The 26,687-nt window shown below is 41.5% G+C and overlaps 2 protein-coding genes across 4 annotated transcripts in view; both read left to right on the forward strand.

Moving 5' to 3' along the window:
* Nucleotides 1-16,928, forward strand: part of LOC137878599 (inactive phospholipase D5-like) — a 44,261-nt gene extending 27,333 nt beyond the window's left edge. Inside the window, exons 3-10 of the mRNA XM_068718961.1 lie at nt 6,712-6,898; nt 9,351-9,459; nt 9,750-9,877; nt 11,084-11,281; nt 12,190-12,326; nt 12,453-12,618; nt 12,741-12,831; nt 13,376-16,928. Of these exons, the coding sequence (XP_068575062.1) occupies nt 6,712-6,898; nt 9,351-9,459; nt 9,750-9,877; nt 11,084-11,281; nt 12,190-12,326; nt 12,453-12,618; nt 12,741-12,831; nt 13,376-13,893 (1,534 nt within the window). The 3' untranslated portion in view covers nt 13,894-16,928. The remainder of the gene's footprint in view (nt 1-6,711; nt 6,899-9,350; nt 9,460-9,749; nt 9,878-11,083; nt 11,282-12,189; nt 12,327-12,452; nt 12,619-12,740; nt 12,832-13,375) is intronic.
* Nucleotides 16,929-18,042: 1,114 nt separating this feature from the next.
* Nucleotides 18,043-26,643, forward strand: cfap36 (cilia and flagella associated protein 36). 3 transcript variants are annotated; one of them, XM_068718994.1, is made up of 12 exons: nt 18,043-18,380; nt 18,830-18,894; nt 19,002-19,103; nt 20,652-20,766; nt 20,895-20,982; nt 22,502-22,661; nt 22,866-22,955; nt 23,920-24,025; nt 24,216-24,397; nt 24,761-24,907; nt 25,214-25,324; nt 25,684-26,643. In XM_068718994.1, the coding sequence occupies exons 1-12, from the start codon at nt 18,275-18,277 to the stop codon at nt 25,765-25,767; spliced, it is 1,356 nt and encodes a 451-aa protein (XP_068575095.1). In that variant the 5' UTR covers nt 18,043-18,274; the 3' UTR covers nt 25,768-26,643. The 3 variants fall into 3 exon arrangements, with proteins under 3 accessions (XP_068575095.1, XP_068575111.1, XP_068575103.1); XM_068719010.1 differs by lacking the exon at nt 25,214-25,324; XM_068719002.1 differs by lacking the exon at nt 22,866-22,955.
* The last annotated feature ends 44 nt before the right edge of the window (nt 26,644-26,687 follow it).

Genomic DNA, 26,687 nt, shown 5'->3' on the forward strand with positions numbered 1-26,687 from the left:
GCTGTGTAGCCTCTGCAAACCCAACAGAAATTGCTTGCAATCATTTAGAGAGCGTATACTGTCGTCTCAAAGTAAAATATAGTACATGCCGAGTAGCACCAACACAAAACTAATCTGTGTTGCCTCAACCTAACCCTATACTGTAGCCTCCCTCGCTGTGCTGAAATGATTACCAGGCTCTTCTGAAAGTTACTTTGTACCAGACTTTAGGCAATTTCCCTCCTATTTAAGTTTTAAGAATATGGATCCCAAGGAAAAAAAAAAAGCCTGAAAACCACTGCAGTATGTCTTGGTGGTCCAGAGTGAAACTGGCTGATCAGCAGTCATTTTCTCTGATACAGCATTCCCTGCTCTCTACTTCCTTTACTGGTTCCCCATCCATTAGACTCCCAATTTGCCATTCAACCTCCAATTACTTCCCCCTCTCTCTGCCTACTTTGTTCTGTCCGTGTCCATCTAGTCTCTCCCTCCTCTTCCCCAAATCAGCCATTTAACAACCTTTCAGAGAACTCTATCAGGCATCCCTCTCTTCCACTTAAGGCTGAAAGTGTAATCCAAACGTGTGAAGCTGAATTGGACTCCTCTCCTGCTGTGAAGGACCCCTAAAGCCTGAGGGGGAAGAAATGAGAGATAAATACGAGGCTGAGGGAGGGCTGATGGGTGAAGGAAGAAGAAGAAGAAGAAGAAGAAGAAGAAGAAGAAGAAGAAGAAGAAGAAGAAGAAGAAGAAGAAGAAGAAGATATCAGGGTAGATTTGGGGTTGGAATGATTCATCAGCTGCTGTTTGCAGCACAAGACACAAACACATTTTAGAAATGTGTGCTGTCATTTTTCCAGGGGTTTACTGTTACTTCTATCCCATAAGCTGAATATTGAACTTTCACTGCGACATTCATCATTGGAAAGACCGATAACATGCGTGCAAGTGAAACATAATTGGTGATTTGGTAAAATATTTTCCTCAAAGCAAGTTCCTGTACAAAATAGGAGGAGTGATAGATTACTGAGACTGACACATAATGGGGTGCACTGAGGCTTTCTCACGCTCACTTAAATTCTTTAAGGTGCTTGTAATTTATCAAAGTAATGCTTGTAAAGCCCTTTTCAGTCATGAACATGATTCCGTGATTAACTTAAAAATCATCCCTATTTCTTCTTAACAATCTAAATACAGCAGACTGATCCTCCTTGTTTTGCATCTATTCAAAAATATATTTTTGATCCTTTTAGCAGCCCAAATAATGACTCAGCAGATTTTTTTGTTAGTGATGTTGTATGTCACACACAGCTGTTTTGTTATGTAAATATCCCTTTGATCTATTTCATATTCATATTGAACAATGCTAATGCTTGCATCTCAGGGACAGGAGACGTGGGACGAGTTGCTGCTGCTGTGCATCCGCGTTAGAAAATGTCTTACTGATGCAGACAGATGATGAAGATCACTTCATGTCTTTGTCTGGCAGTACAATCAAACACATAATTCATTTGATTTATATTATTCCCTCTGAGGAGGAACAATTTCAGCTGTGATTGCAGTAAAACATTATTCCTCTTAACATCAGTGTGTGCTGCTTGGTTGTTGGAGCAAAGTGGTAGCAGTTCAAACCCTCTCATCTGACGGATCCCTGATGTACATGAGTAATTGCCTGGCGTCAGACGGCCGATAAGCAGGTTAGTATTGATTTACAGTTGCCTTGTGGAAGGGCAGAAACAACGGAGAGCCAGACTTACTGCGTCCCACAATTTTGTTCAACTTTTAGCACCCTGCAGACAGTCGGCTGCTTCAGGATACAACATCGACAGTAGATTTGTAATTTGACTGTTATACAATCACAGGAAATGTGTCTGTTAGAATATGTTTCTTAACAGAATGGGCACCACCTTTTTAAATGAGTTAATTGGGATAACCCTTTAGAAAAATAACCTTTAAAACTAACAAATGTCTTATAGTGGAGTCACATTCAGGCAATTACAGTTAGTAATAAATATCATATTGGACAGCAACGTCCCTCCACTGTCTGCAATAAAGGCTCGGAAAAATAATTTAGTCTGACATCATTGCCATAATGTGGGCAATTTTATGAATACTTTGTTATTTTTATGCCTTGTAATGTACAATGTTCACAGTTAACATAATTGTTCAACAGCATTTCAAGTCAGAAATGTTGACAATATTTCATTTGACCTCTTTTGCTCTTCAATCAAAAGCAGTCATGTATTAGTTAGCTAACATCAGTTCAGCAGATCTGAAGCCAACACAACACAAGAACAGCACCAGCCGGATTAGAAAAGCATTTGAGCAAGGCACAAATATGCATCTACTGAACTAACAAAGTGACTCTCTGAAGCCTGTAGGGTCTCCTACAAACTTCTCCCTGTAGAGCTACGGTGGCCACCGCAAGAACACAAAAACGGGGTCCCTATCTAGAGCCAGTGTTTGGTTTTGTCCTTTCTGGGCTACTGTAGAAACATGGCGGCCTGCTCCGTGAAGAGCACCCTTTTGAATCTCAGCGACCAGTATCTGGTACAGCGACGCATACAGTATGGTCTATAGTGAGCTCTGATTAGTGGGTGCAAAGTATTGGCCATTTGTCAAAAATGTCGGGGAACACCCAATAAAAGCCGTCGTGACAGACAATGTAATAAATTAAGCACTTCCAGTCTACATTAATTTCCATAAAACACATCATGGGAGGATCATGGCTAAAGAAACATTTCATTAAGTGGCTCATGTTTCAAGAAATGGATTCAAATTTACATATAAAGTGTGCATACTACGACAGCAGGGTTGTCGATGAAACATTGGACGTGACATTTAGCCACCTTTAAAATGAACAGCATGCAGGGAGCAGAGCAGCAGCAGCGCCTGTGATACCCATATTAATGTCCTGTGCTGCTGTAAACCCAGAGCTCAGGGCAGCTCACGAGATGGTGGATGATTTATATCAGATGTCAGGGCCTGGCACAGCTCATGCTGTCGCTCGGTACAGCGGGAACACACCATCACAAGCATTTACATGTGTAATTCGCATTTTTACATACAGTTTCCTAGCAGTGAAGTGTTTATGATGAGTTTGTTTAACATTTAACCTGGGAGCTCTGTAATAGTGTAAAAAAATGTTTATTCTGTTCTGCTTTTTGGAATAAAACATCAGTATGGAGAGTTTATCATTTTAATCCAACTGCGTTATCCCACCACACTGTGAAGATGCGAATCCTTTATCAGTCAGAGAGTGAGGGATTTTACATTCAGACTGTCTCATGTACACACACACACACACACACACACACACACCGCAAAGTTTCCACCACTTAGGTATCGGCTGCCGTGGATTAATCGCACCCTTGATGGGTTTCTAAGGAAGGGGGACCAGCAGTGGGCATCACAGACCGCATAAATCGATGAAGCCTTTGCAGGCAGAGACGACTCTCGCTTTCTCCACTTTTAATACCAAAGCCTGTCTGCCTGTTTAAAGGACTCAGAAGCACCATTCATCAAACCTCCAGGTCATTACAGCGGACTGAGAGGATTTCTTTCAAAATAAGATTACCTCTCCATCTCATCCATCTGTTTTCCATCCACCCTTGTTTTTCCTCATTGTTAGGTGTTTACTGTAGCTGCCCTAGTTTCTGCTGTCTTGAGAACAAAGTGGACTCTCCGCCGTGTGATGAGGATGTTAATCTTCTCTATCATTTCATCACAGCCCGCTGCGTTGGTTTGTTTGTGCCTTGTTACACTCCTCTTTTCATTTTACTCACTCTGTCTTTAGCTCCGTGGCTGACAAGTGGAAGCATATCCGACCTCAGCAACACACGAGCCAACTTTACTCGAGTTTCTGCAGAACTCTGCTTCACGAAACATGTTGACTGTCATTTCGGTGAGGAGAGATCAGCATGTTGTGAGCACAGAGGCTGTGACTCCTACAGTGTGACCTTTGGCCACTTTCCAAAACCTGACGTAGCTTTACTTTGGCCAGGAATATATTTTCAAGCTGTGAGCTGGCAACTGGCCCCTCAATGGGATGCAAGTACATTATCACCTCCAGCAAATGCTCCCACCAGTGTGCCCTTGAGTGAAGCACTCGATAGACACTGAGCTGTCACAGTTCAGCTGACCCTGTGCGCTGACTGGTCCGAGTGCTAAGATCCGTTTGGTAGAGTCCTCGCCAGGGAGTCCACCGGCACAGACTCCACTTTGTTCTACTGTCAGAAATATGACAAAAAGAAACACGACAGCAATCGTTTGTGGTCTGCCGGTTTGAAGCCTTGAGTTTGTCATTTTTGGCCATCGCCATCTGCGGACTTTAGCCGTCGCCATCTTGTTTTTTTGCAACCAGAGGTGGCACAAGAGGATGGAGCTAAATACAACCCAAAAGCTGAATAAGATTTGTTTCTGGGATAAATAACTTTCATGACCTGAAAACAATTGAAGACGACTTTTGTCGTCTTTTGCGTTTGAGATCATAAACTCACAATGTTTGCTGAGATAATAAATAAAGTGAGAAGTATAGATCATTTTCTCATAAACTTCTATACTCTCAGACTTCTTTTTTGCAACCAGAGGAGAGGAGGAGCTGGATTCACTTTTCACACCTGAGATTTTTTTCGCACTTGAACTTACAGTTTTAAACATCATACGCAATTCAATCATTTTCCAACCAATAATAATCAATCACAACAAAAACGTCCTTCACTACAAAAGGTCATTTTAAATCTGCACTGGTGTAATACTAACAATGGATCAAATGCAACTTCATTGATTTAATTCACTCTCACTTCTATATCAACTTTGTTTCCATTTTCAGAGAAAAGTCTCTGATGAACCCACTGCACACTAGCGGTCCAGCACCAAACCGCATACCAACAAAATCAGCAAATAGCTGGTGAACATAGAGGAGCAATTATCAGCTAAAAAGAGTCCCTCTGGAGGAGGTGGAGACCAAAACAGAGCAAAAAGGGAGAGTGAATATTAACCAGAAACACGACTCCAAATGAATCATAAAAGCTGCAGTGTGTTCTGGTGAAGGCAACTGTTATAATGTTATAATATGTTTAGTGTATAACTTTGTAAGGTGATTATACGTTAATGTTGTGTTTAAAGCCTGTTCCGCTGCTCTAAGTGGACAACTAAGATTATTAGCTGGATTTTTAACCAGATTACAGCTCACCTCTCAATCTAATTTACATTGTGTTGTTTTTAACATTGTGAACAAAATAACAGTAACTTTATTTTGATGCATCATATCAAGAGTTATTTTACCACTTCTCAGCGGTTATATTAGGTGTGCAGCACATGACTTATTCATGTGACCAACCAGCAAAATGAATAACACATTCAGTCACAATGGCATCCTGTCTATGTCTGCACTGATAACATTAATGGTTTTGAAAGTATGATGACGGTGGATTAAAATAATAAAGTCATGTTTATTAAGACAGATTTATCACTATACTAAACTCTATAATAAACTAAATTTCTTTTAAAACGCATCACCTCACGAGGAATTGAGTTAAGTCTTTGGCAGAAGTAGTTTTGAGTTTCTTGAAAAGCATTTTATCCAGAAACTTAATCAACCATTGAGGTGCAGAATTTATGTCAGAGTTTGCCCTCACTGAACACCCTCTCCCCATTTGTATTTATCTTATAAAATCTTGCCGGCAGAAATCGATGTCTAAACCAGATGCAGAGAGCATGTGGGGAGCATTGGAGCTCGATAATAGGCTGGTTCTGTGTGGCTGCAGATCTAGGGCTGCCACGGCTAATTCAGTCTGTTGACTCCAGCGCTAATGCCTCTGTCGCTTCCAGGCATTCTGGAGGAGCAAAATGGGAACTGGAGATACATTAGTGGGGCTCAGAGTCATGGTTGGCCAAACAAATTGACATTACACCTTGGCAGAAAGTGCAGGGATATTCACAGGGATATATACAAAACATTATACTGCAAAACAACTGCTTCACATCAATACCCTTTTCAATTTGGTGGGACAGTTTCATGATAAAGAAAAATACCTGACTGCACTGAAGCTTAAGGAGACAATCTCAAGGATGTATGTTTATTCTGTACACCATGCAGTCCACTGATTCCTTCATACAGATTGATATTGCCTCCGTATATGAATTAATTATGCCTACTGTAGTATATCATATACTGCATCAGAGTGCTGACGATTACAGTAATGCACTGTGTGATTGCTTAGAGAGTAGTGCATATGAGAAACCAACAAGAATACGGCAAAAATGAGTCACTTCTCCCTGACTAGGTGTAATTGAATCTGCATTGCTGACAACTCTGCCCATCAACCTTCCATTATGCTCAGCCCCTGCCAGAGGCAATCTGTACAATATGTAATGATGCTTTGGTGGAATCAAAGGGCATGTGTGGTCAAGGAATCGTAATAACTCTCATTAAGCTAACGATCCAGAGGAAGGGTGCTGTTGGCTAATTTGTCAGTAGTATGACAGACGGACTATAACCTCATATTAGTGGCACCCAAGCTCATAATAATTCTGCTGCAAATGCAGACAGATAATTGCTTTGTGAAAGAACACAAACCTCATATTCATTTCCTCAGCATTTTTTTCCATTAACAGGTCTCTGAGGCTCAGCCTAATGATGCACTTTTGCAATTTTCTTTTTTGATGCAGGTCCTTTTTTTAAAAAAAAATAATTTTCTAATTTACTCGTTATCTCTTTGTTATTTTCCTCAGAGTGGTGCTTGTGGAGAACATCCCAGAAGACATCTCCTTCGTAGACAATGGTACATCAAATCTCCCGCTCTTAGTGGGGTTGTACAGCTTACTGGACCGAGCTATCCGGGTCGTGGAGATAGTTTCCCCGCTGTGGCTCCTCAACTCCTCCGATTATGAATCCAGCTTCCAGCCTGCTGCCAGACAGGTAAAACCAGAGCAAGCCTATAGACTTGACTCAGAAGAAGTGGTGTTTATGTAGATGTAGATAGTCTCTTCTTCATGTCTTTGCCTCCGTTACATAATAATCAGTGGTATAAGAAGTACGACGATCCTTAACCTAAAGGGGATATATCACAAAAAACTCACTTTTCCAGTGCTTGTGGACATACATTTGGGTATCTGGAGTGCCTACCAACCAAAACTGTATGAAATATTACAACCCAGTGAGTATTTTTTGTGGGCTGCTTAGATCAGAAAATACATGATTCAACAAGTAATTCAGATTTAGCTGCCCTTACCGTGTGACATGCAGGTTCATTTGAATATACTGCTCCCCATCTGAGTCTCTCCACCCATAGCTTGACAACTACAGCTACATTACAAGGCTCACAAGAGTTTAATCTTAAAATCAACAGCAACTACAGGTGTCAAATAATTGAAGTGGAGTCAAAAGTACAATATCTTCCTCTTAAATATAGTGATTTGTAAATTATGGAAATATGCAAGTGAAGTAAAGGTACCTGAAATATTATAGTTGAGTGAATGTATTGAGTTACTTTCCACCACTGATGATAATACATACAAGAAGAGTTGATGTGACTTGCATTATTCGCATTAGCTGTCCAACATGGTGGCTATTTGTTTTGATCCACATCTCCAGGTCATTAAGCAGATGATATATACAGTATATCATATATAACATATCTTTCCTGTCTTAGCCAAATTAGACTAATAAAGTAGACCAAATGGCAGCATGGAATACTGTAAGTAAACAGACACAAATAATCATCGGAGCATAAAATCAATAACTGTCCCTGTAATATTACTTACAAATACTAGTCCGTGATTTTCAGGCTGCTCAAAATGAGATGTTCGTTTTGGGTTTGAACTGGATGTGTGTTATTGACAGTCAGGACTAATGAAAGTCTGGGGCTGTTGATTGGAAAGTAATAACTCCTTTCCAAGGCCTCGGGGCTGAGAGGAGCTAACGGCTCTTCAGCCTCCAGCTCTCTGCAAAATAGCTGCCAAAAAAGGACAACTCATCTGAAAGGGAGGCTGGACCAGAAAATTGAATACAGGCGACTGTAACGGTGAAGTCACAAGACGTGGAGGTGGAGATATCAGCAGCAGACATGTGCACTGTACTTCTCTTTATATCTGTTTGTGTCCCGTTATTGTGAACAGCAGTTGAGTGAATTGACATAAAGATTATAATACTCGCACCACATTGAGAAGAATCGCTGTCGGCTCTGCAGACTTATTTTACAGTGTGATAACTCAAATCCAAAAGTTTAGCTGCCGTTAACTTTTAGCTGTCACATACAACGGTTTAAAAAAGGCAACATCAGCTATAACACCTCAAATCATAAAAAAATGGAAGGAATTCAAGATATTCAAGAGTTTCCTGAACTGTGGAAACTAGACAGACATATGGTTAAAGTCCCAGAAACACTGGAGCCTACATTTCCCATCATGCAACTTGATAGCGTATTTCATTAGACATTCCTCGCTTGGTAAACGCTCATGTTTTCTCCACGTCGCTGGTTTGTAACAAGCTTTTTTTCTAGAAATCTGAACTCAACAGGCTCAAGCTGAAGTAACCCTGATGACATAATCAGGGTTATCTTTTTTAGAGTTTAGAAAGCTTCCTCCAGAGTCACAGAGGACATCATAAAACTGCTTTCACGACCTGAATAGCAAATAAACTGAACATGTAAGTTTGATGAAGCGCCCCTTTAATCAGATGCCTGTACTTTTAAACCGTTAACAGTCATTCTATAACATTTTAATATTTTATGAAACAACAGACTTCCCAATAGAGTGACTCCTCTAGCAGGTTTGGTGTAAAACGATCCGTACTGATGAAACAAAATATGAGACACATCTTCTGGATATTGAAATGAAGCCCATTTCACCAAATTCACATTCAACTTTCTCTATCTGTCTTTTCCCCATTCACCTACATCTCATTTGTGATGGACTGGAATGCATTTAGAATAAGTCAATGGATTGTATTTGGAGATGATTTGTTTTACCTCTTCTGACCTCTTCAGTGTACCTCATTAAAAAAGTCTCTAATATGTTCTACTCTCAGTGTATTCTGAAACTAGAAAGTCTTTGGATTTAATTAAATAGGTTACGCTGTGAATAATCTGGAAGCATGCAATGTATTTAGAATGAGCGCAGGAAGCTAAACAAACAAAGAAATGAGTATCACCCACAAATATGAATACATCAAAACGAATATTTATAAAAACAAAAAAAAAGAAACTAGACGTCACAGTTGCTGGGAAATGTAGCGCAGAAATAGCCCATGAATGACTGCTGACGGAGCCACGATAACAAAGAAAATCTACAGTAAACAACACAAAAGAATCTTGCTTGAACACACAGCATGAATTTCATGCAGCAGATGTTCTGTGGTGTGTGTCCCTCAGGGCAGGGCTCTGCTGTCCAGGCTGCAAGGGCTGAAAGCTAAAGGAATCCAGCTGAAGATCTCCAGCGGGATGATCGACTCGACTGAGCTCGGGATGCTCGCCAAACACAGTCAGCTCCCCTCTCTCTGTATCACACATTCTGTGTGTCTGTGTTCAAACATCACTGTTTCCTCTCCCTATTCTTCCTCCCCAGCTGTAAATCTCTCATCTCATTCCATCTTTCCCTTCATCTGCCTTTGTCTGTCATTTTCTTATTGAACGTTGTTTGTGGCCAGATCCGCCTTTATCCCTGTCCTTGTCTCACACGTAGCTTCCTTTGTTTTAGTCTTTAACTTCCTACTTCCTAAGTTCCTAACTACCTCTGTTTCTCTTCCTCTCTCTCTCTCTCTCTAATTCCAGACGCTGATGTCCACTATGTGAACACGACAGCGCTGATCAACGGCCACCTCCAATCCTCCTTCTGGGTGGTTGACCGACAACATTTCTACATCGGCAGCGCCAGCATGGACTGGAGATCCCTTGCCACAGTAGCCAAGACCCACCAGCACACACACACACACACACACACACACTCATACTGAAACATATGCATACTCAGGGACTTTTGACAAAAATGCTACGTCGCAGTCTCAGTCCTGTAAATTCTGAAGCTGCATTGTAACACACACTTACACCCTTTGTTGTAATCTTGTATCTAATAGATTTACATGAGATTTAATTACATAACAAGTTCTGCATCCCCTGACGTAAAGCGCTTTGATCATGTCTTATTGGCTCAGACTCAAAAGTACAGCGTTGTATTTGAAGTTTGCATATAGGTGTCCCTCTTGAAAACGGCATCATCTGAAATACTTCATAATACGGTCGTGAGTGCCTATTAACTGATTTGGCAAATATATCCAGATTAGCACATGTAATACATAAATCCTTTACTTTGAATAATCGTTTAAAATAGATGTTTACAGGTTCATAAATGTTGCATTTTTTAGATTGTGTATTTAGCTTTTTTGTCGATATACCCTTTAATATATCTACAAACACATTGCTTAATATATGATTTATTTACTGACACATACTACTCATGCAAACTTGAATTTGTACACATTACGAAAGGTTATATTTGTGCATAAGTCAGTGTCTTCTTCCCAAAAAAGTCCTAGAGATGGGGGAGTGGATGGGTGTGGGAGTTTAGTGGGGGCATGCAAGTTGGGGCGGCATGCAAAAATAGAAAGTGGCCATTCTTTCGTCTTCCCAATTGTTTATCTATCTTTATCTATCTTTAGACACCTGCAGAGACAAAGGACAATGGTGCGTTTTGAGGCAGATAGACTAGCTTGTGCCAAGTAAGCCCTTAGTATGTGGGATCTAAGCTTTATTTACTTTGCTCAAGTAAACTCTGAAGGGAGAGAAAGAATGTCAGGGGTGGAAGAGAAGGCAATTTAGAAGCTGAAATTGAAAAGGGCCTTTTTGAAATGAAAAGGCAGCAGCGAGCAAAGACTGGAAATTGAGAACGGAGAAAAGAAACGCTGTAGTGTCCTCTCAAACCCTGCTGCTGGCTGTGACGATGAGTGAAGTCCTGTGATGGGAGGAGACTTAGTGACAATATGGCCCGACAAGGTGAAGGTGCAGTGTGTTTGTGTGTGTGTGTGTGTGTGTGTGTGTGTGTGTGTGTGTGTGTGTGTGTGTGTCTGCGTGCTCATGGGGATCTAACAGAGGCTGTGTTTGTTCTCCAGAGGAAGGAGCTGGGTGTGTTGGTGTACGACTGCAGCTGTCTGGCTCTGGACCTCCACAAAGTGTTCAGCCTCTACTGGGGGCTCCAGTACAGAGACTTCATCCCCTCCTTCTGGTCCAAGCGTGTCTTTGCCCTCTTCAACAGGGACGTGCCACTGGAGCTCACTCTCAACAGCACAAAGGCTCAGGCCTACGTCTCTGTAAGTGACAGCTATAGTTTGTTTTGTTGATTAGCTCAGGGAAAACCTGTGTTTTTCCCTGATTGATATGTCAAGGATAAGGTTGATATGCCAACCCATAACGAGGCTTACTTCTTTGCAGCCTTTGTCCTGGTGTGAGCTGCAGACATTTTAAACTACATTTTTTATTAAAAAAAATTATAAAAAAAGATTTAAAAAAATCTCTGATTAAGGATCATTTGAGCACTGAATTTACTTGTCCTAAAACTGAATTTATCTTTTGTGTAATTTGCTGGTTTTAAAGTATTTTTATTTAAAAAATGTTTTTATCGTTTTATTTTGCTTTTAACAATTTACTGCTTTGGTTTTTAAGTCGGTTATCTGTGTTTTTACGTGGTGAATGAAAACTCTGCCATCTAGGCCAGGACCCCTTATAAAAGATCATCTCTATGGGATCACCCTGATTGAATAAAGGTTAAATAAATAAATTCAAATGAATATATATGATGGCACATGTAAAGGGGAAGACTTGTATAAAAGAGAAAGATTCCAAAAGCCAAAACATTTCTTTAAAGTGATGCTTTACAGTCAATTAATCATTTAAAACACAAGACATCTGTCATTATTCATGACTCTCTGCAACACCAGGTTAACCTTTGTGGTCGACAGTTCTTACTGTTGAAGAGTGATGGTGATACACATAAAACAAAGGCATCAAATCTTAATGGTCATTTTGGTGAACCATTAAGATGATGGGTTGGTTGCTGTGGTGATAACAGTGCAGAAAATGTGGTAACTTTTGTGGTAATAAACATCTGGCTACGCAATGCTCTGACTGTTTTGTACTCGGGTTTCTTCAGAGAGGAGAACACAGCCGCTGACTGTGTTCTCCTCTCAACACCAGCGCTGACTGTCTTTTCCTCTGACAGACCTCCCCGGATGATTTCATCCCCAAACATCGTAGTAATGACCTTGAAGCCATTTCCAGGGTCATCCAGGAGGCCCGCCATTTCATATATATCTCCATCATCGATTACCTGCCCCTCTTCAGCCGCAGCGCTCACAGGTTAGACCCACTGTGCCGCTTTTGGAGTCGTTTTCCTTCGAATTTATTTGGATAGGCATTTTTTATCAAAAAAGCTTGGATGTGTTGGTTCAAGTGATTGAACTCTGTGTTTGTATCCATGCCAAGGTACTGGTCCCGTATCGACGGTCTTATCCGGGAGGCTCTGATCCTGAGGAAGGTCCGGGTCCGTCTGCTGATAAGTTGCTGGGAAAAGACTCATCCGCTTACTTTCAACTTCCTCTGGTCCCTGAGGAGTCTGTGCATGGAGCAGGCCAACTGCTCACTGGAAGCTGTAAGTACAAAGCCACCGCGTACTATTTCTAAATGCACAGATACGCTTTATCGATGCTCGATGCACCACTGATTGTGATTGTGATTGTGTGTGTGTGTGTGTGTGTGTGTGTGTGTGTGTAGAAGTTCTTCAACCCCAGAGTGCAGAGGGACGGCAGTCTCCAGGGAATAAACCACAACAGGTTCATGGTGACGGATCGAGCCATTTATTTAGGTGAGCTCATCGACTAGACTTCATGACTGTGTCCTACATGTCTCTGCTCACCTCATGCAGATCTCAACTACAAATTGTTGCTTTTACATTAGTGTACGTGCAGATTTACACTGTCATTTGTCATAGTGAGCTTTACTGTTACTGATATCCTTGTTTTTGAAGTCTGGAAAGAGCCAGGCTAGCTGTTTCCCCCTTGCCTCCAGTCTTTATGCTAAGCTAAGCTAATCACCTGCTGGCTCCAGCTCTTTGCTTTAACACACAGACGACAAAGTGGAATCGATTTTCTCATCATCTTCTCAACGTCTAACTCCCAGAAAGAAAGCAAAGTATTTCTCAAAATGGTCAGCGATTTCTATAAAAATGTATATTTTCTAGAAGTTGAAAACCCGGCGCTTTACAAAACAGAATAGTCTTTGATTCCGTATATTCATCCTCTGATACGACATGGCAATGTTTAAAAAAAATGTAGTTTCCTCACCTTGGCATAGCTTGGTTTCTTAAGTGGTGTGGTCACTTCTCTGTTTCTTTCTCTGTGACCCGACAGGTAACCTGGACTGGGTGGGGAATGAGTTCACGTTTAATGCAGGAGCAGGCCTGGTGATCAGTCAGCCAGAGGGCATGGAGGAGAGGAACTCTACGGTGGTGGAGCAGCTGAGGGCTACATTCGAGAGGGACTGGTTTTCCCGTTACACCCAATTACTGCAGGTCAATAACATCCCCGTCTGCAACAATCACCAGATCAACAGTGGACCGGTGCCTATCAGGGCGGGCCAGCACAATAACGGACCAGCACCAATGAGACACAACCACAAAGATGATGGACAGACGCCAGTTAAAACTAAGCACCATGATGACAGAACAAGCAAAATTGGTCGCCAAGGAAAGGCCAGTGGACTGGGGCCAAGTATAGACAGTTACCAGGAGAGGGGACAAGTCAAAATGAGTCACCCTGACAGCAGACAGGTTCAAGTCAAAGGTAATTACCGTGACGATCCAATGGATCCACCCAGTCAGCCGGCTGAAAGCAGCGGCAGCAGAGAGATCTTCAACGGGTCCCTGTGACCACGAAGCACGACGATGAGAACTTCCAGTAACAATGGACTTAACACACTGGGTCTTTGTAGCATTCTATTGTTGCCATTTTGAAGAAAACAAGAACTTTGAAGCGTTGAGTAATATCTGGTTTGAAGGACTCGATCGTGTTCACGGAGGAACTCAGGGAGGAAACGCTCACCTGCAGTTTCGCACTTTTGATGGATTTTTTTTTAAATAATTAAAGAAACACTGATTGATACACTGTAATAATAACTTAGAACCTTACTACTTATTTCATAAGATCTCTTAAGAAAAGGATTGATTGCCTAATTATGATATGTCACTTTAGCTGTTGCGTGGCAGTCATCTTTTATCACCCTTTAAAAGGGGGAAAGATGCCTGGATGTCTATGCAGAGATGGATGGATGTGTAGCTACACGAGCTACATTTAGCATTAAAGATGCACTCCAAAGTATTGGAAGAATTACTACACTTGCTGTACTCTGATTGTGGCTACTTTGGCCTCATGTAGACCAAATCAACCTAAAACTATCAGTTATAAAAACTGTTCATTTATTCCAACGTCAAATGACATTAAAGAACAAGACAACCTTATGCGTACATATTAGGGGTTTTTTGTTGACATGCTGAAAATTGACAAGCATTACCATTGGTCCTGTAATGGATACAACACCATAACTCATTTTGAGTGGTGACCCACAGTTGAAGAGCTGTGGCTCTAAAAGGATTGATTAAATCATGTCCACCACGTCTGAATCTCAATACCAGAAGCACTGAAGACGACACAGACAGCGGTTACATAATCCAGGACATGATGCGTCATTTATCTCCCCACAGCGCCATGTGTATATCAAGATGTTTTGTTTTATGGAGGTCATAATTGAATTAGATGACGCACCTATTCTGCCGTGTTTATTACATGACACCAAATGTACGATGGCGTGGAGTTTTTCAATCAGTAAAGTATGTTTCCCTGGAGGAAGAGGGGCTATTGATCTGGTACGGCCCATAAAGATAATCATTCCAGTTCTAATATACAAACCCGAGGAAAATGAGACGAATTAAATGGATATCTACAGTATTCCTTCAAATGCACTCTTGTGACTTATTGAACAAATACTAGAAGGGACCAGAGAGTCTCTGCTGTCAGCCAAATCAATACAATGAATTTTTAACAGCGCTTGACAGCCGAAGTTGCTGCAGTTTAACCTCAAGGACGCTGTTGCCTGTAATGTCTTGCCTGTTACTGAACATATATTATCTTTACCGTGTGGAGGTGGAGATACAAATACATGATTGTTAGTATAGAACAACTAATTTACCTTTGACTCAAAGCTTGTAGCGACTTTCATTTGCATTTTTGAACGATTGCATGTCAGTTTAAGACCTTTACACCCTCTTTTCTGTGAGCGCAACGTCTTTTTGCAACAATGCTTGTGAGTTTGTAATGTAGGAACATTTTTTTTTTAACTTCCAAAGCCATGTCTCCATGGACAATATGCAGGGTGTTATGGTCAGTGCTTTAATGTAGGAGGAGCACAGGTGTTATGAGGGTTTCGTCTGAATTCACTTAGCAGGAAGAACAATTGCATGTTTTAATTCTGCAGGGAAACTGGAGACCGAATGCATAGAACGTTTAGCTGTAACCAGAAATAATCGTTTATTTCACATCATTTTTGGTGGATATCACCAGTATTCTGCATACAGTATTTGTGCCTGCTCTTTTTGTGCTACAGGTTAAAGCTACCACACAGACTCAGTTTCGGTCACACACACACACACACACACACACACGTGCATCATAACATGTTCCCTATATGTACAGACAGGACGCATGTAGCTGACCCACTGACACCAGTGGAAAATGAAACAAAACACACCACTTGACAATTGTAATCTGGTCATGACGGATAGAGGCTGCCATCTAGAGGAGGTCTTGAGAAAGAACATGTTGAATACAAACTTATACAAAGGCATTTTTTAAATATATTGTTCGGAACTGCTGTTTGTATGCCAATTCTTATAAAATGTATAAAAGGCAGCGACATGGGAATGCAAGTGATTTTCCTGCTTACGTCTGAACTGAAATTATGTTGATAGCTGCTATTTCTTGGTATGAGGTGATCAGAAGATCGTTCTTTCTAGGATAACACATATTGTACTCAGAATAGTTAATATATAAAGAATTAAAGTATAAATCAATAATAATGTCATAAGCAGCTCTGTGATTAAGTTCAATATGCATAAAACAAAAAAACTACTTTCCCATGCTGCTTTCTCTCCAAAAACCTCATGACTCTTACATGACTCTTATATGCAGTAAACACAACAATCTGTTTTTCATTTCTGGAACAGCTTCTCCATTCAGAGTGAGTAGAACGCTCAATATTGACGTCCACATATTTTCTTGCGAAGCCCTACGTCGACACACTGAATTGCTGTACTGGAGTCAGACTCAGTACTTTACGCTGCTGTTATTCTCTATGATTGTTACACGGGGGGCTGCACCCGAGTCTTTGTGTGTATTACTTGTTTACTGTTTTCCAGTTAGCAGGGGACCAGGACTACACGTTTAATCAGCAACGGTTTACAATCTGCTTCATGCAAATTATTAAATCCAAGCAAAAACAGGAGGAATGTTTCTGAATTACCGTCTGTCCGTCCATCCAGTGAGATTTAAGAGAATTGAACGATTTTCACAGTGAAAGATTCTGTGCGGTCTTGAAGTCAGAAGAGACAGGTTTGATGTAGCTCAAAGTTTAACAGACTGAAGCACTATTCAATTTAAATGCTCACTGTAAAACTTTTCAATGTCGCCTACCTTTATTCTATTGAATTGTTTCGGCATGACTGCTGCTTGCATGCCCTGCCTTTATGAAGTGTGCACAGTAGCTATGAGCCTTTCTAGAGATATTAATGAAAGCGTATATACCTTTAAAAAATACAGAAGGAATGTATTGAATACCTTTGTTAATGCACACTACTGAATTATATGAGCGCTATGTTTTTACTCTTAATAAAAAAGTACTCTTTGTTGTTTAGTGTGTGTGTGTGTGTGTTTGTGTTTAAGTATAAGTGACTTGTGTTTCCTTAACACAAAGGCTGTTAATTAAAGCAGCGTGGCTTACCTCAGAAGTAAATCCTTAGTCATTGCACTGTGGCTGTTTGTCAGGCCCCATGTAGCCTGAATGGACAGGTGTCTGGCTAAGCAGGAGTACTCAGGCTGCTACAGGAACATACTGATTATAGACAGAAAAATGACCAATAATATTCACATGATTCATGTCCCAAGAACCCAAATCACCGTCAGGTTGAAGTACCTTTTTTAATACACTATATTCATCCCGGAAGGGGACATTTTTCTTTACAATGTCTACTTAACTTGAGTATTTTATACCTCTCCTCCAGTTCAGAGGTAAATATTGTACTTTTTACTACAGTGCAATTATTCAAAAGCTTTATTTACTAGTTACATTACAAATTAGAAAAATGCATTAAACATATGGAGAGTTTATAAAATATGATGCAGAGTTACACATTTTTCAAGCCAAAATTTAATCCAGCTGCTTTTGGATGATTTGCTGCTTTTATTTTAACAATTTGAATTTATTTATTATCATATTGAGGTTTTTAACTATTTAGTTGGACAAAACAACCATTTTTAATTATAGTTCTCTTGGGCTCTGGGTAATTGTGATTATTTTTTTAACAAACAATGAATCACTTAATAAATAAAGCAAATAAATAATCTTTAAATAAATAAAAATAGAAATATTTAATATACAAAATAGTTAAATCTAGCTCAACATCAACCAACTACAGCTAGCTAACACAGTAATTCATGAGTACTAATCTAATTATAGAACACAGTATATAATAGTATAACAGTCACAAGGGCCATGTTTCTGCATGAGTACTTTTAATACATTTTAGTGCATTTTCCTAATTATGCTGACATACTTTAACACTTTCACATTTTCAATGCAATATCCATAATTCTAAGTATTAAGTAGATTTAGTATTTGTCCAGTATGGTATTAGTACTTTCTGAATACTGACCACTGCTATTGATTACTAACCGTGGCCGCTCGAGCATGAGCTCGTGCAGCGTCGGAATGACGTAACGGTTACTTTAGCAACCGATTAGGCGTCACCATCCTGGGCTTGCGAATTCATGAGTGCGCTTTTTATTCTCCTTGGGGACCGTCCCGTCCCGTCAAGAGAGGAGGAAAGAAAACCGCCACTGAGACGATCAAATAGGGACAACCAACTAGATGTCTTTGTCCATCGGTTTGGGTGGTGTTGTATATTCGTGGTGTAGCCGACCTGACGGACATCGCGGTGCTGCTGCTGCTGGTGTTGTTGTTGTTACTCAGCAGCAGCCAACATGGCTGAGGATGACAGCGAGTGGGTCGTAGAGAGCATCGTTGGCTACCTGGGGAGTCCCGAATGGGTCATTCCCGTCATGGACTTTATGGAGAACAAATGCACAGGTAAAAACAAAGTTTATTTATATATGTATTCACAGTAAAGCTTCTTCTGGAAGCTGTGCACCGTTAGCATGTGGCTAAGCTAACGCTAACTTGTGACTGCGTTGTTTTTGCTCGCTTTTTATTTTTTTTTAATTTTTTTTTACCGTAATACGCGTCCTTTTTTGCGAGTTTATCACACATTGTCGTCGGTGTGTGAAGCCACAAAGGCCACAGGTAACGCTAGCAAGTCGACACAATGTAGCAAGTCATAAATCAGTGAAGGTAATTTACAGACCTCAACTACCAAAAGGGTCACGTAGATTACCGTAATGTGTGTGATTTAAGCTACAGAACACACAGATAAGTACATAAAGATAGTTTAGGAAGTGTTTTCACGTGCCTCCTATGGGGCACAGTATACACGTTGAATTACTAACATGTATATGTTATTATTTTTGTCCTTTTCTTAGTTTTTGATGACGAGGATGAAAACAAGTTGTCATACACAGAGATCCACCAGCAGTACAAGAAGTTGGTGAGTATAGTATTTGGTCCAACTGTCCCGTAAACATTACTCATTAGTGGGTTTGACGTTATTGACTCATCAAACTGGACTGATGTAAGCTGCTTTGCTTTTTGTAGGTGGAGAAGCTGCTGGGGAATTACATGCAGGAGGTTGGCATCGACGAGCAGCAGTTTCTGGACGCATGCACCTCTCCGTTTGCCAAGTCCAAAACACTGCAGGTACCTTAAGCTCCCTGCTGGCACACCACTGCCGGCCTGCAAGTTAACCTGGATTGGAGAATCTGGGATAGGATTTGCTTACATAACCCCAAATTACACTGCTTTTGTAGATGGTGCCAAACATATCTAGTCTCCTCCTTTTAAGGCAGATGTGTTTTCCTGATGAATCGGCAAAATTAGTATGCGGTATGTGACTAGGGCTGCCCTCCTCTCAATCGATCAGTCGACTTTAACATATATTCAAATGTTCACTGCCATGGCGCCTGTCAACTCTATCGTATTAGTTACAGTTTAAGATGTTACAGTCTAGCGTTAGATTTTCCTTTGCACTGATCTTCAGGTGTAAAGTGGATGTGTCAGGTTGGCAGGGACGCAGATCCGGATTTCGGCGCAATCCTCAGCAGACATGGATCTCATTAATTACCACTGAGATAAATAGTTAATGGCTACAAAGCAGGTCAAATTCTCCTCAAAGAAAGATTAACGGGAGAGTTGTGTCTTCTGTTTCAGTTTGAGACTTCAAACAGGATCATGAAGTCACACAAACAGTAGTACCGAGGCCTTATTTTGTGTAGTGTTGCATTTTTCTTGCTTTTTTGGGCTTTTTTTTTTTATGAGAGATTGCTTGCTTCCCCTTTATGCCCTGGATAGTAAAATTAGCAAAACACAATTTACCTTAATTACTTGTCCTGATGGGAAAAAAGCTAGAAAAATAAAGAATAAGGCCCAGGCTCAGAATCACTGATTAATGATAATAAGTTCCTTTATTCTGTTATCTTTATCTGAGACAGTTTTGCAGCATAACTCAGTTACTTTGTAATGTGTTGCAGTGTCCTTCCTCTTCAGACTTACCTACTGTAGCGGACTGTATCTTTTCTGTGATCAAGTCACTCAGAGACGCAGGATGTGCTGTAGGTCTGGGCTTCAGGCAGAAAAACACTAAGAGAGACTGACAAAGGGAGAAGGGAAATATTGCAGAGAGATGCTGAGCATGGACTGAAAACCTGATGACCCTCTTGAACTAAGAACACTGATCTTGTATTAAAGGTTGGTCAGGAAGATTTTCAAAGCATTAGCCTAGATGGGGCGGGGGGGGGGGGGGCAGACCTTTGAATACAGGTAGGAAGCTAATGTGACAGATAAGGCATAAGTAGCGCTCTGTTTGCAAACATCGCTTAATTTGTGTCGGGACTTGGGAGTTGAGTGTACACACCGGACATACTGTACATCCTGTCCTGAACCACAGAGGACTAACAGAGCAAGAATATCCTCATAGGAACCCTGACGATCTCAATCAATACCTTCATTTTTTATTCTGTGAAATAGTCTTAGACCTCGGTAATGTAGACAACACAGCGTAGCTGTTCAAGAAGGTTCTTCTGGACAAGTTTGAGTATTTGAATAAATTGATCTTTACTTACAGATGTAATGAAAGGCATTGAGTGTGTTCGGTATATCAGTCACAGATGCTTCTCTCTGATCGTTACCTTGTGGGCACAGTGACTTTTCATGGTCTTATTAGTGTTTTTTTTTGTTTTTGTCGCTCAGTCTGTGTTCCAGACAGTTCTGGCTACAGATGACTTCCAGATATTTCGCTCCCTGATGGTCCAGAAGAACATGGAGCTGCAGCTTCAAGCCCTCAGAGTCATTAAAGAAAGGAACGGTAGGCTGGACTATAACACACACACACACACACACACACACACACACACACACACACACACACGCTCACAAACAAACAGGAAAACACTTCTGATATAGCTGCAAGTGATGCGCCTGCTCTGTGTGTAGGAGCCCTTCCAGAGTGTCTGACTGATGGTGTGGATGTGATGACAGAGCTGCAGGATCAAGAGATGAAAATCCTGCAGGAAGTTCTCAAGTAAGTTCTCTCTCTCTCTCTCTCTCTCTCTCTCTCTCTCTCTCTCTCTCTCTCTCTTCTCTTCTCTTCTCTTCTCTTCTCTTCTCTTCTCTTCTCTTTGAAATTTAGGGTGCATAAATGAAATTCTGACAAAAAGCTCAAAAATCAGCTGTGTAAGATTATGTTTGAAATGTGAAATGTAGGCCTAGTTTGATGGTTCAATCCTCAACCTTTTATGAAGCTCACAGATATAATTATTTCATTACGCATGCAACAACCTACCACACTCAATAGAACGTTTTAGTTTTGTATTCATGTTTTTAGGCTGAAATATCAAAATGAACCTATTCTGTAAAACAGTTTAGGTCAGTAGATCTGTATTAATTGAATTGTTTTTTACTAATTCATTAATTCAGTCATCATGTAATTAGATCTGAGTTTTTTCCTCTGATACTGCCACATGTTCTCCATGCGTCCGTTGCCCTTATGTGTCCAGGTGTCTTGGAGCTCGGGCCCCGGCTCTCTAATGGGATTTTGCCAGCGGCAGCCGGGCCAAGTAGAACACACTGAGTCTAACGGGACCGCGGCTAAGCTCCTTAGAGTCCAGCTAATGTAGATTGGAGGGATTGACACTAAACAAGCAACTGAGAGAAATAGTATTTTTATCCCCTTTGTCTTACCAGGATACCTTGGCTGCTTATCAACTTTTTCGTTTTCTAGCATTCTACACTGCCAATACAACGCCTTTCTGCATCTGACGTCACCATGAGCACTTGAATGCACCATGAAGGATTTGCAACTGCATTGCCATTCAATGACAACATACCATGAACGTTGTTAATGCAGCTAAATGTTTCCTGTGATGGATTTGGCAAAATAAACAACATGGTTTATAGAAACGCTTTTCTCAGGCGCTGTAAACTCTGTCAGAGCACAGCTGTGCAGCAGTCTCACATCTGGCGGACTGACTTGAACGTGTCTCTTGATGCTCACTATGTTGTGGTTTACATTCATTCAGTTTTGTTACATAAAATTCTATATTCTATTCTGTATATTTTTCAATCTTGAAAAGATATTGCAGATTTTTTTTATCGACTATCCTTTTCTTGCTCTTTTAGATCTCTCTCTATCTGCACACCTACCTGGTAAACGCTTTGCAGGAAGTCTCCTCTAATTCAAATTAAGTTGTTAAATAAATCAAATTAAAGGATCTGTGTGTAGCTGGTGATGCCTGGGAGCAAGGGAGGGCATATTGTGGTTATCACATGACGTTGCTGTCTTATTCTAGCTTCTAGTCCATTTGTTCCATCTGCCAAAGGTTAAACGTACAATAGAACCTGCTTAGCTGTAGATTAGCCTCGCTCTCTTCACACCTGGGCTGCTAAACATGCTCTTAAAACAGTCCGAGGTTGCTCTTTAATGCTCTGTATCAGGACCAGTTCGGGCAAATGCAATTACTTCTGCTTGGGCTAATTTATGCATAGAGAAAAAAAATTCTGACAAATTCAAATGTAATATTTTTTATTTTTTTTTCCCTCAGAAAGTCAAAGGAGGAGTATGATGAGGAAATGTCCAGGAGGCTGCTTTTAGGTGAAGAGGTTGGCTCCACTTCCAGCAGCTGCTCTGATAAGCCAATAGCAGAAAACAGTGAAGCCCAGAATACCTCCACTGCTGCCAGCCAACAAAGCAACGCTGCCAAGGTAAGGCATCAGCAGCACCGTGAACCCAGTGAGACCTGTAAGACCAGCATCTCTGTGTGAACTTTGTTGGACTTATTTCAGACGTGCGGTACCTGACACCACCAATGCTTAATGGTTACCGCCAACATACTGTTTTCCCCTTTTTAAAGCCCGATCTCGCCTTTTTTATAACGTGACACTGTCTCCAATTCATTCCATGCTAAGACCACAGCTGAGGGGAATGGTGACAGCGGCCGCAGTAACGGTCACCACGTCCCACTAGTGAACGGAAACACTGCCACTGAATTTGAGCTGGTAACGGAACCATTTTAATCAATGACCTGATAATAAAATCAACACAGTTTACTGCCCCGTCTAAGGATGCATTAATACCATTTTAAAAAGTGTACATGTAAAACTGATTACACTGTATGTGAGATCTTGTTAACAGGTAAGCGTCAGAGATTTTTCTCTGATACCAAGTATTGGCGTAATATTCAAAAGTATCAGTGCATCCTGAGGGCGGGTAGTATTCTTCTGTTTCACAGCATGCGTAGTAGTTCCGTCATGTAGAAGCTTTGTAGTTTTAAATCCTGTAGCTTGTGTAGTATCAATAGATTCAAATATGTGCTGACTGCAGGGGGACTGGGGAAGTGTTTCTTGCATTTTACACCCGATTGAACATTGTCTTTAGATATTTCGATAATGTAAATGAGTCTTTCACGGGTCGGGGTCGTCCCTGGTCAGTTTGGTGAGGTACTAGCAAAATAAGAGAAAGAGAAGCAGGGAAAATGGAAAATGTGGCAGATGTTTCTCCAGCATCCAGCAATGTTTACAGTAACACACACTAGTGCTTCCAAGTCTACAATCTGAGCACTACATGGGGTTGTAGCAGCATTAGCGCGTCGCAATAGTGGGCTGATTTTGATGCAGTGTTTTGTGTCATCTGTTCAATGTGTGTTAAAGGTTAAAGTTCATCCCCAAATCAAAAATATATACGTTTCCTTTTACCCGTAGTGCTGTTTATCACTCTAGATGGTTTTGGTTTTGAGTCGCCTCGTTTTGGAGAGGAAAAAAACTACATTTGAAAAAAGAGCTCACTGCTCACACCAAGGTCTTCAGATCATCAGGAGTAACTGGGTCATGATTCCTGGAAAGAGACATTGCTGTTGAGTTTTTTTTCAAGTGGAGTTTTTGGCGCTTTAAGCATCACAAGGCAGACATCTTAACGGCTGATATCTCCAATAACTTTCCCTTTTTAATGCGTCCCTTCCTCCAGGTCAACGGCAAATCTATCACCAAAGAAGAGAGCAAGAAGGATGCCCCAGTGGGAGGAGCTACGAAAAGTGCAGCGAAGCGCAGCTCCACGTCTAAACCCACACCAGGTATTTCAGAAGAGCTTCAAACTCTTCTCCACCTCTGAGCTGCTCTTCTCTTGTTTACTAGTTTTCTTCTCCTTTCACAACCAACCTGAGAACGCTGTGAGGTATCAAACTGATTTAAACGTGTGTGTGTGTGTGTGCGTGTGTGTGTGTGTGTGTGTGTGTGTGTGTGTGTGTGTGTGTGTGTGTGCAGATTGTGGCAGTAATGGTGTGGAGTCCAGAGTCCTTCCAGCTGTGAGAGCTCCAGTAAAGTCCGGTGAAGCCTCCGTCAGCCTCCGTCCCGGCACCAAGGAGCAGAGCGGCAGCAGCCAGACTGCAGCCGAGGCGTGGCTGGAGGAAGCACACAGGGAGGCTGGCTTCTCCAAGCCATATACTGTGAGTCTGTCCTCCTGCTTCACTTAGCACAGATGTGAGAAGTCGTCGTTATTGGGGTATCAAATTCCCTCATGGGAGACGCAGGACCAGGTCTGTAGACCGTCAGACCCTTTTGCAGTAAAATCAGGTTTTCTGAAGGGACTCTGGTGCTCGAAAAATACAATAATTTGGGAGTTTTAACAGCTGAGATCACTTCAGTGCGCAACAAACATATCCAGTACAACGTAGAGCTTCCTGCAAACCATTTTTTTTTAGCAATGTAAAGTAGTTGGAACACAGTTAAATGAGCACAAACCTTCATTGTGTTAGTGTTGTTCTGGTTCTCCTCCACGTTTCACCTCCCCTTCTCCTCTTCCCTCCCAGGAGTTAACGGCGTCTCAGCAGGAGCAGCTCCAGCAGAGGGCGGCATATCTGCGTCAACAGCGAGACAAACTGCACGCGCTGAAAAAAGAGCAGCAGAAACCCAAGCAGGTGACCCCGCCGGAGGAGACGCCCCCCACCCCCGTCCCAGTAAGTCCAGCCTCTCCCCGTGTCTCTCTTTAGACCTCTCAAAGTCCTGTCTCTCAGTAATCACGGTAAGAAGTTGTGACGGGGCTTTATCGTTTAGACTTTTTACATTCTTTTCAGTTTGGTCACATTTTTTTTTATCTTTTACATCCAAAACTACATTCTTGATTTCACCTGATTTTCTTTAACCCACGTTTTTTCCTCCTGATTTTTCCTTTCTTTTTCTTCACAACCATCCCGTCGTCTTATTTATCGGCTGGTTGCTCTTCGTTTCTTTCTGCCTGTTTCTGACCTGACCTGGCTTGTCAGGAGGCGGTGGGGCAGTCCCAGAGGAATGGGGCCTGTACCCCTCCTCCTCCTTCTCCTCCTCTTCTTCCTCCTGCTCCTCTTCCTTCAGCACAACACTCCTCCAAACAGAAGGTGATCCATCAACTGCCTCTGTCGCGCTCTGTCACCCCCCCCCCTCGAGAACAGAAAAGGAACAGACTGCAGTCTTTTACTAAAGAGCATTAGGTCTCATTTACATGCTGGATCGGATAATCACACCCACGGACCAGCTACTCGTATGGTTTTGAATTGAAAGCTAGCATTTTAATTCATCAACACATCTATAAAGCTTGATAAACACTGATAATACATGTCGCATTCCCACATTTCCAATACTGTTCTAGCTAATCATGTACACCTGGTTGTATTCCCCACTGCTTTTTTCATTCTATCAACACTTTTGTCTTAAGCCACTGGCGGTGATTATTATTTCTGTCCGGTTCTTCTTGCAGGAGATCTCTGCTGAGGAGAAGAAGAAGCTGCAGAAGAGAAAACATCTGGCTGACAAGCTGAAAGAGGAAGTGATCAAGAAATAACTGCAATATTCCAAACGATATCCCCGTCTGTTTACTCCGTTAATCACACAAGGCTTCCTTCACACTGCCTCCTTCGGCCAGATCTTTCACTTTGGGTAACACCGATCGGGGGGGGGTTTCCAAAGAAACGCAAACACTTTTATATTTTTGATTGTACCAGTCTCCACTTGAATGAGCTCACACATAGACACAAGTATTCCAGCATGTTTGACTGAGAAGGTGCAGAAAACACAAAGACCAGTCAGGCAATATGCGGCCAGTGTTACTAGTCGAGTGGAGAACCAAGTTGGCTTTTACTTCACATCACTAGACACACACACACCTGTGTCTGCCACTGCTAGCACTACATTTACTTTAATGTCATTTAGTCTGCGTCCAAATTCTAAATGCAGAATGTATGGACCATATATTCTAAAATAAATCCCACATTGGAATGAAAACAGTGTTCACTGCATGTACACTGCTTGATAAAGATCTGACAATGCAGTGCTTCACCATTGATAGTATCGATGTTTATTATGCAACGCTGCACTGATTCATGACTCGCTTCTGTGCTCTCGCCACAGTGAACCAGGGGTTTTGAACACATGTGCTCCTTTCTCTGTAGAAAACAGTCAAAGAAAGTCACACTAAGTCGACGTTTCAGCGAGTTAAGGATTAATACTGGTGGAAGGGTTCTGCGCTCAGGTGAGGGTAACATTAGCGAGTCTTGTGAGCGTCAGCTGCTCCACCATGAAGCTGGTCGCACTGTAGCAGCTCGTCCTAATCAAAGATGAACACACTCGTGTGATCGTGAAGGGGCCAGTGTGTCGCTTTCTACGAGCGAGGAACGCAGCATTTCACGTACGCTGTTTAATAAATCACGTTTTATAGAAACCGGCTCGACCCCAGACTTTGTGTGTGTGTGTGTGTGTGTGTGT

Source organism: Cebidichthys violaceus, unplaced genomic scaffold (assembly GCF_023349555.1).
Source record: "Cebidichthys violaceus isolate CVI_PGR_0920_01 unplaced genomic scaffold, fCebVio1.0.p SCAF_10, whole genome shotgun sequence".
Classification (NCBI taxonomy): domain Eukaryota; kingdom Metazoa; phylum Chordata; class Actinopteri; order Perciformes; family Stichaeidae; genus Cebidichthys; species Cebidichthys violaceus.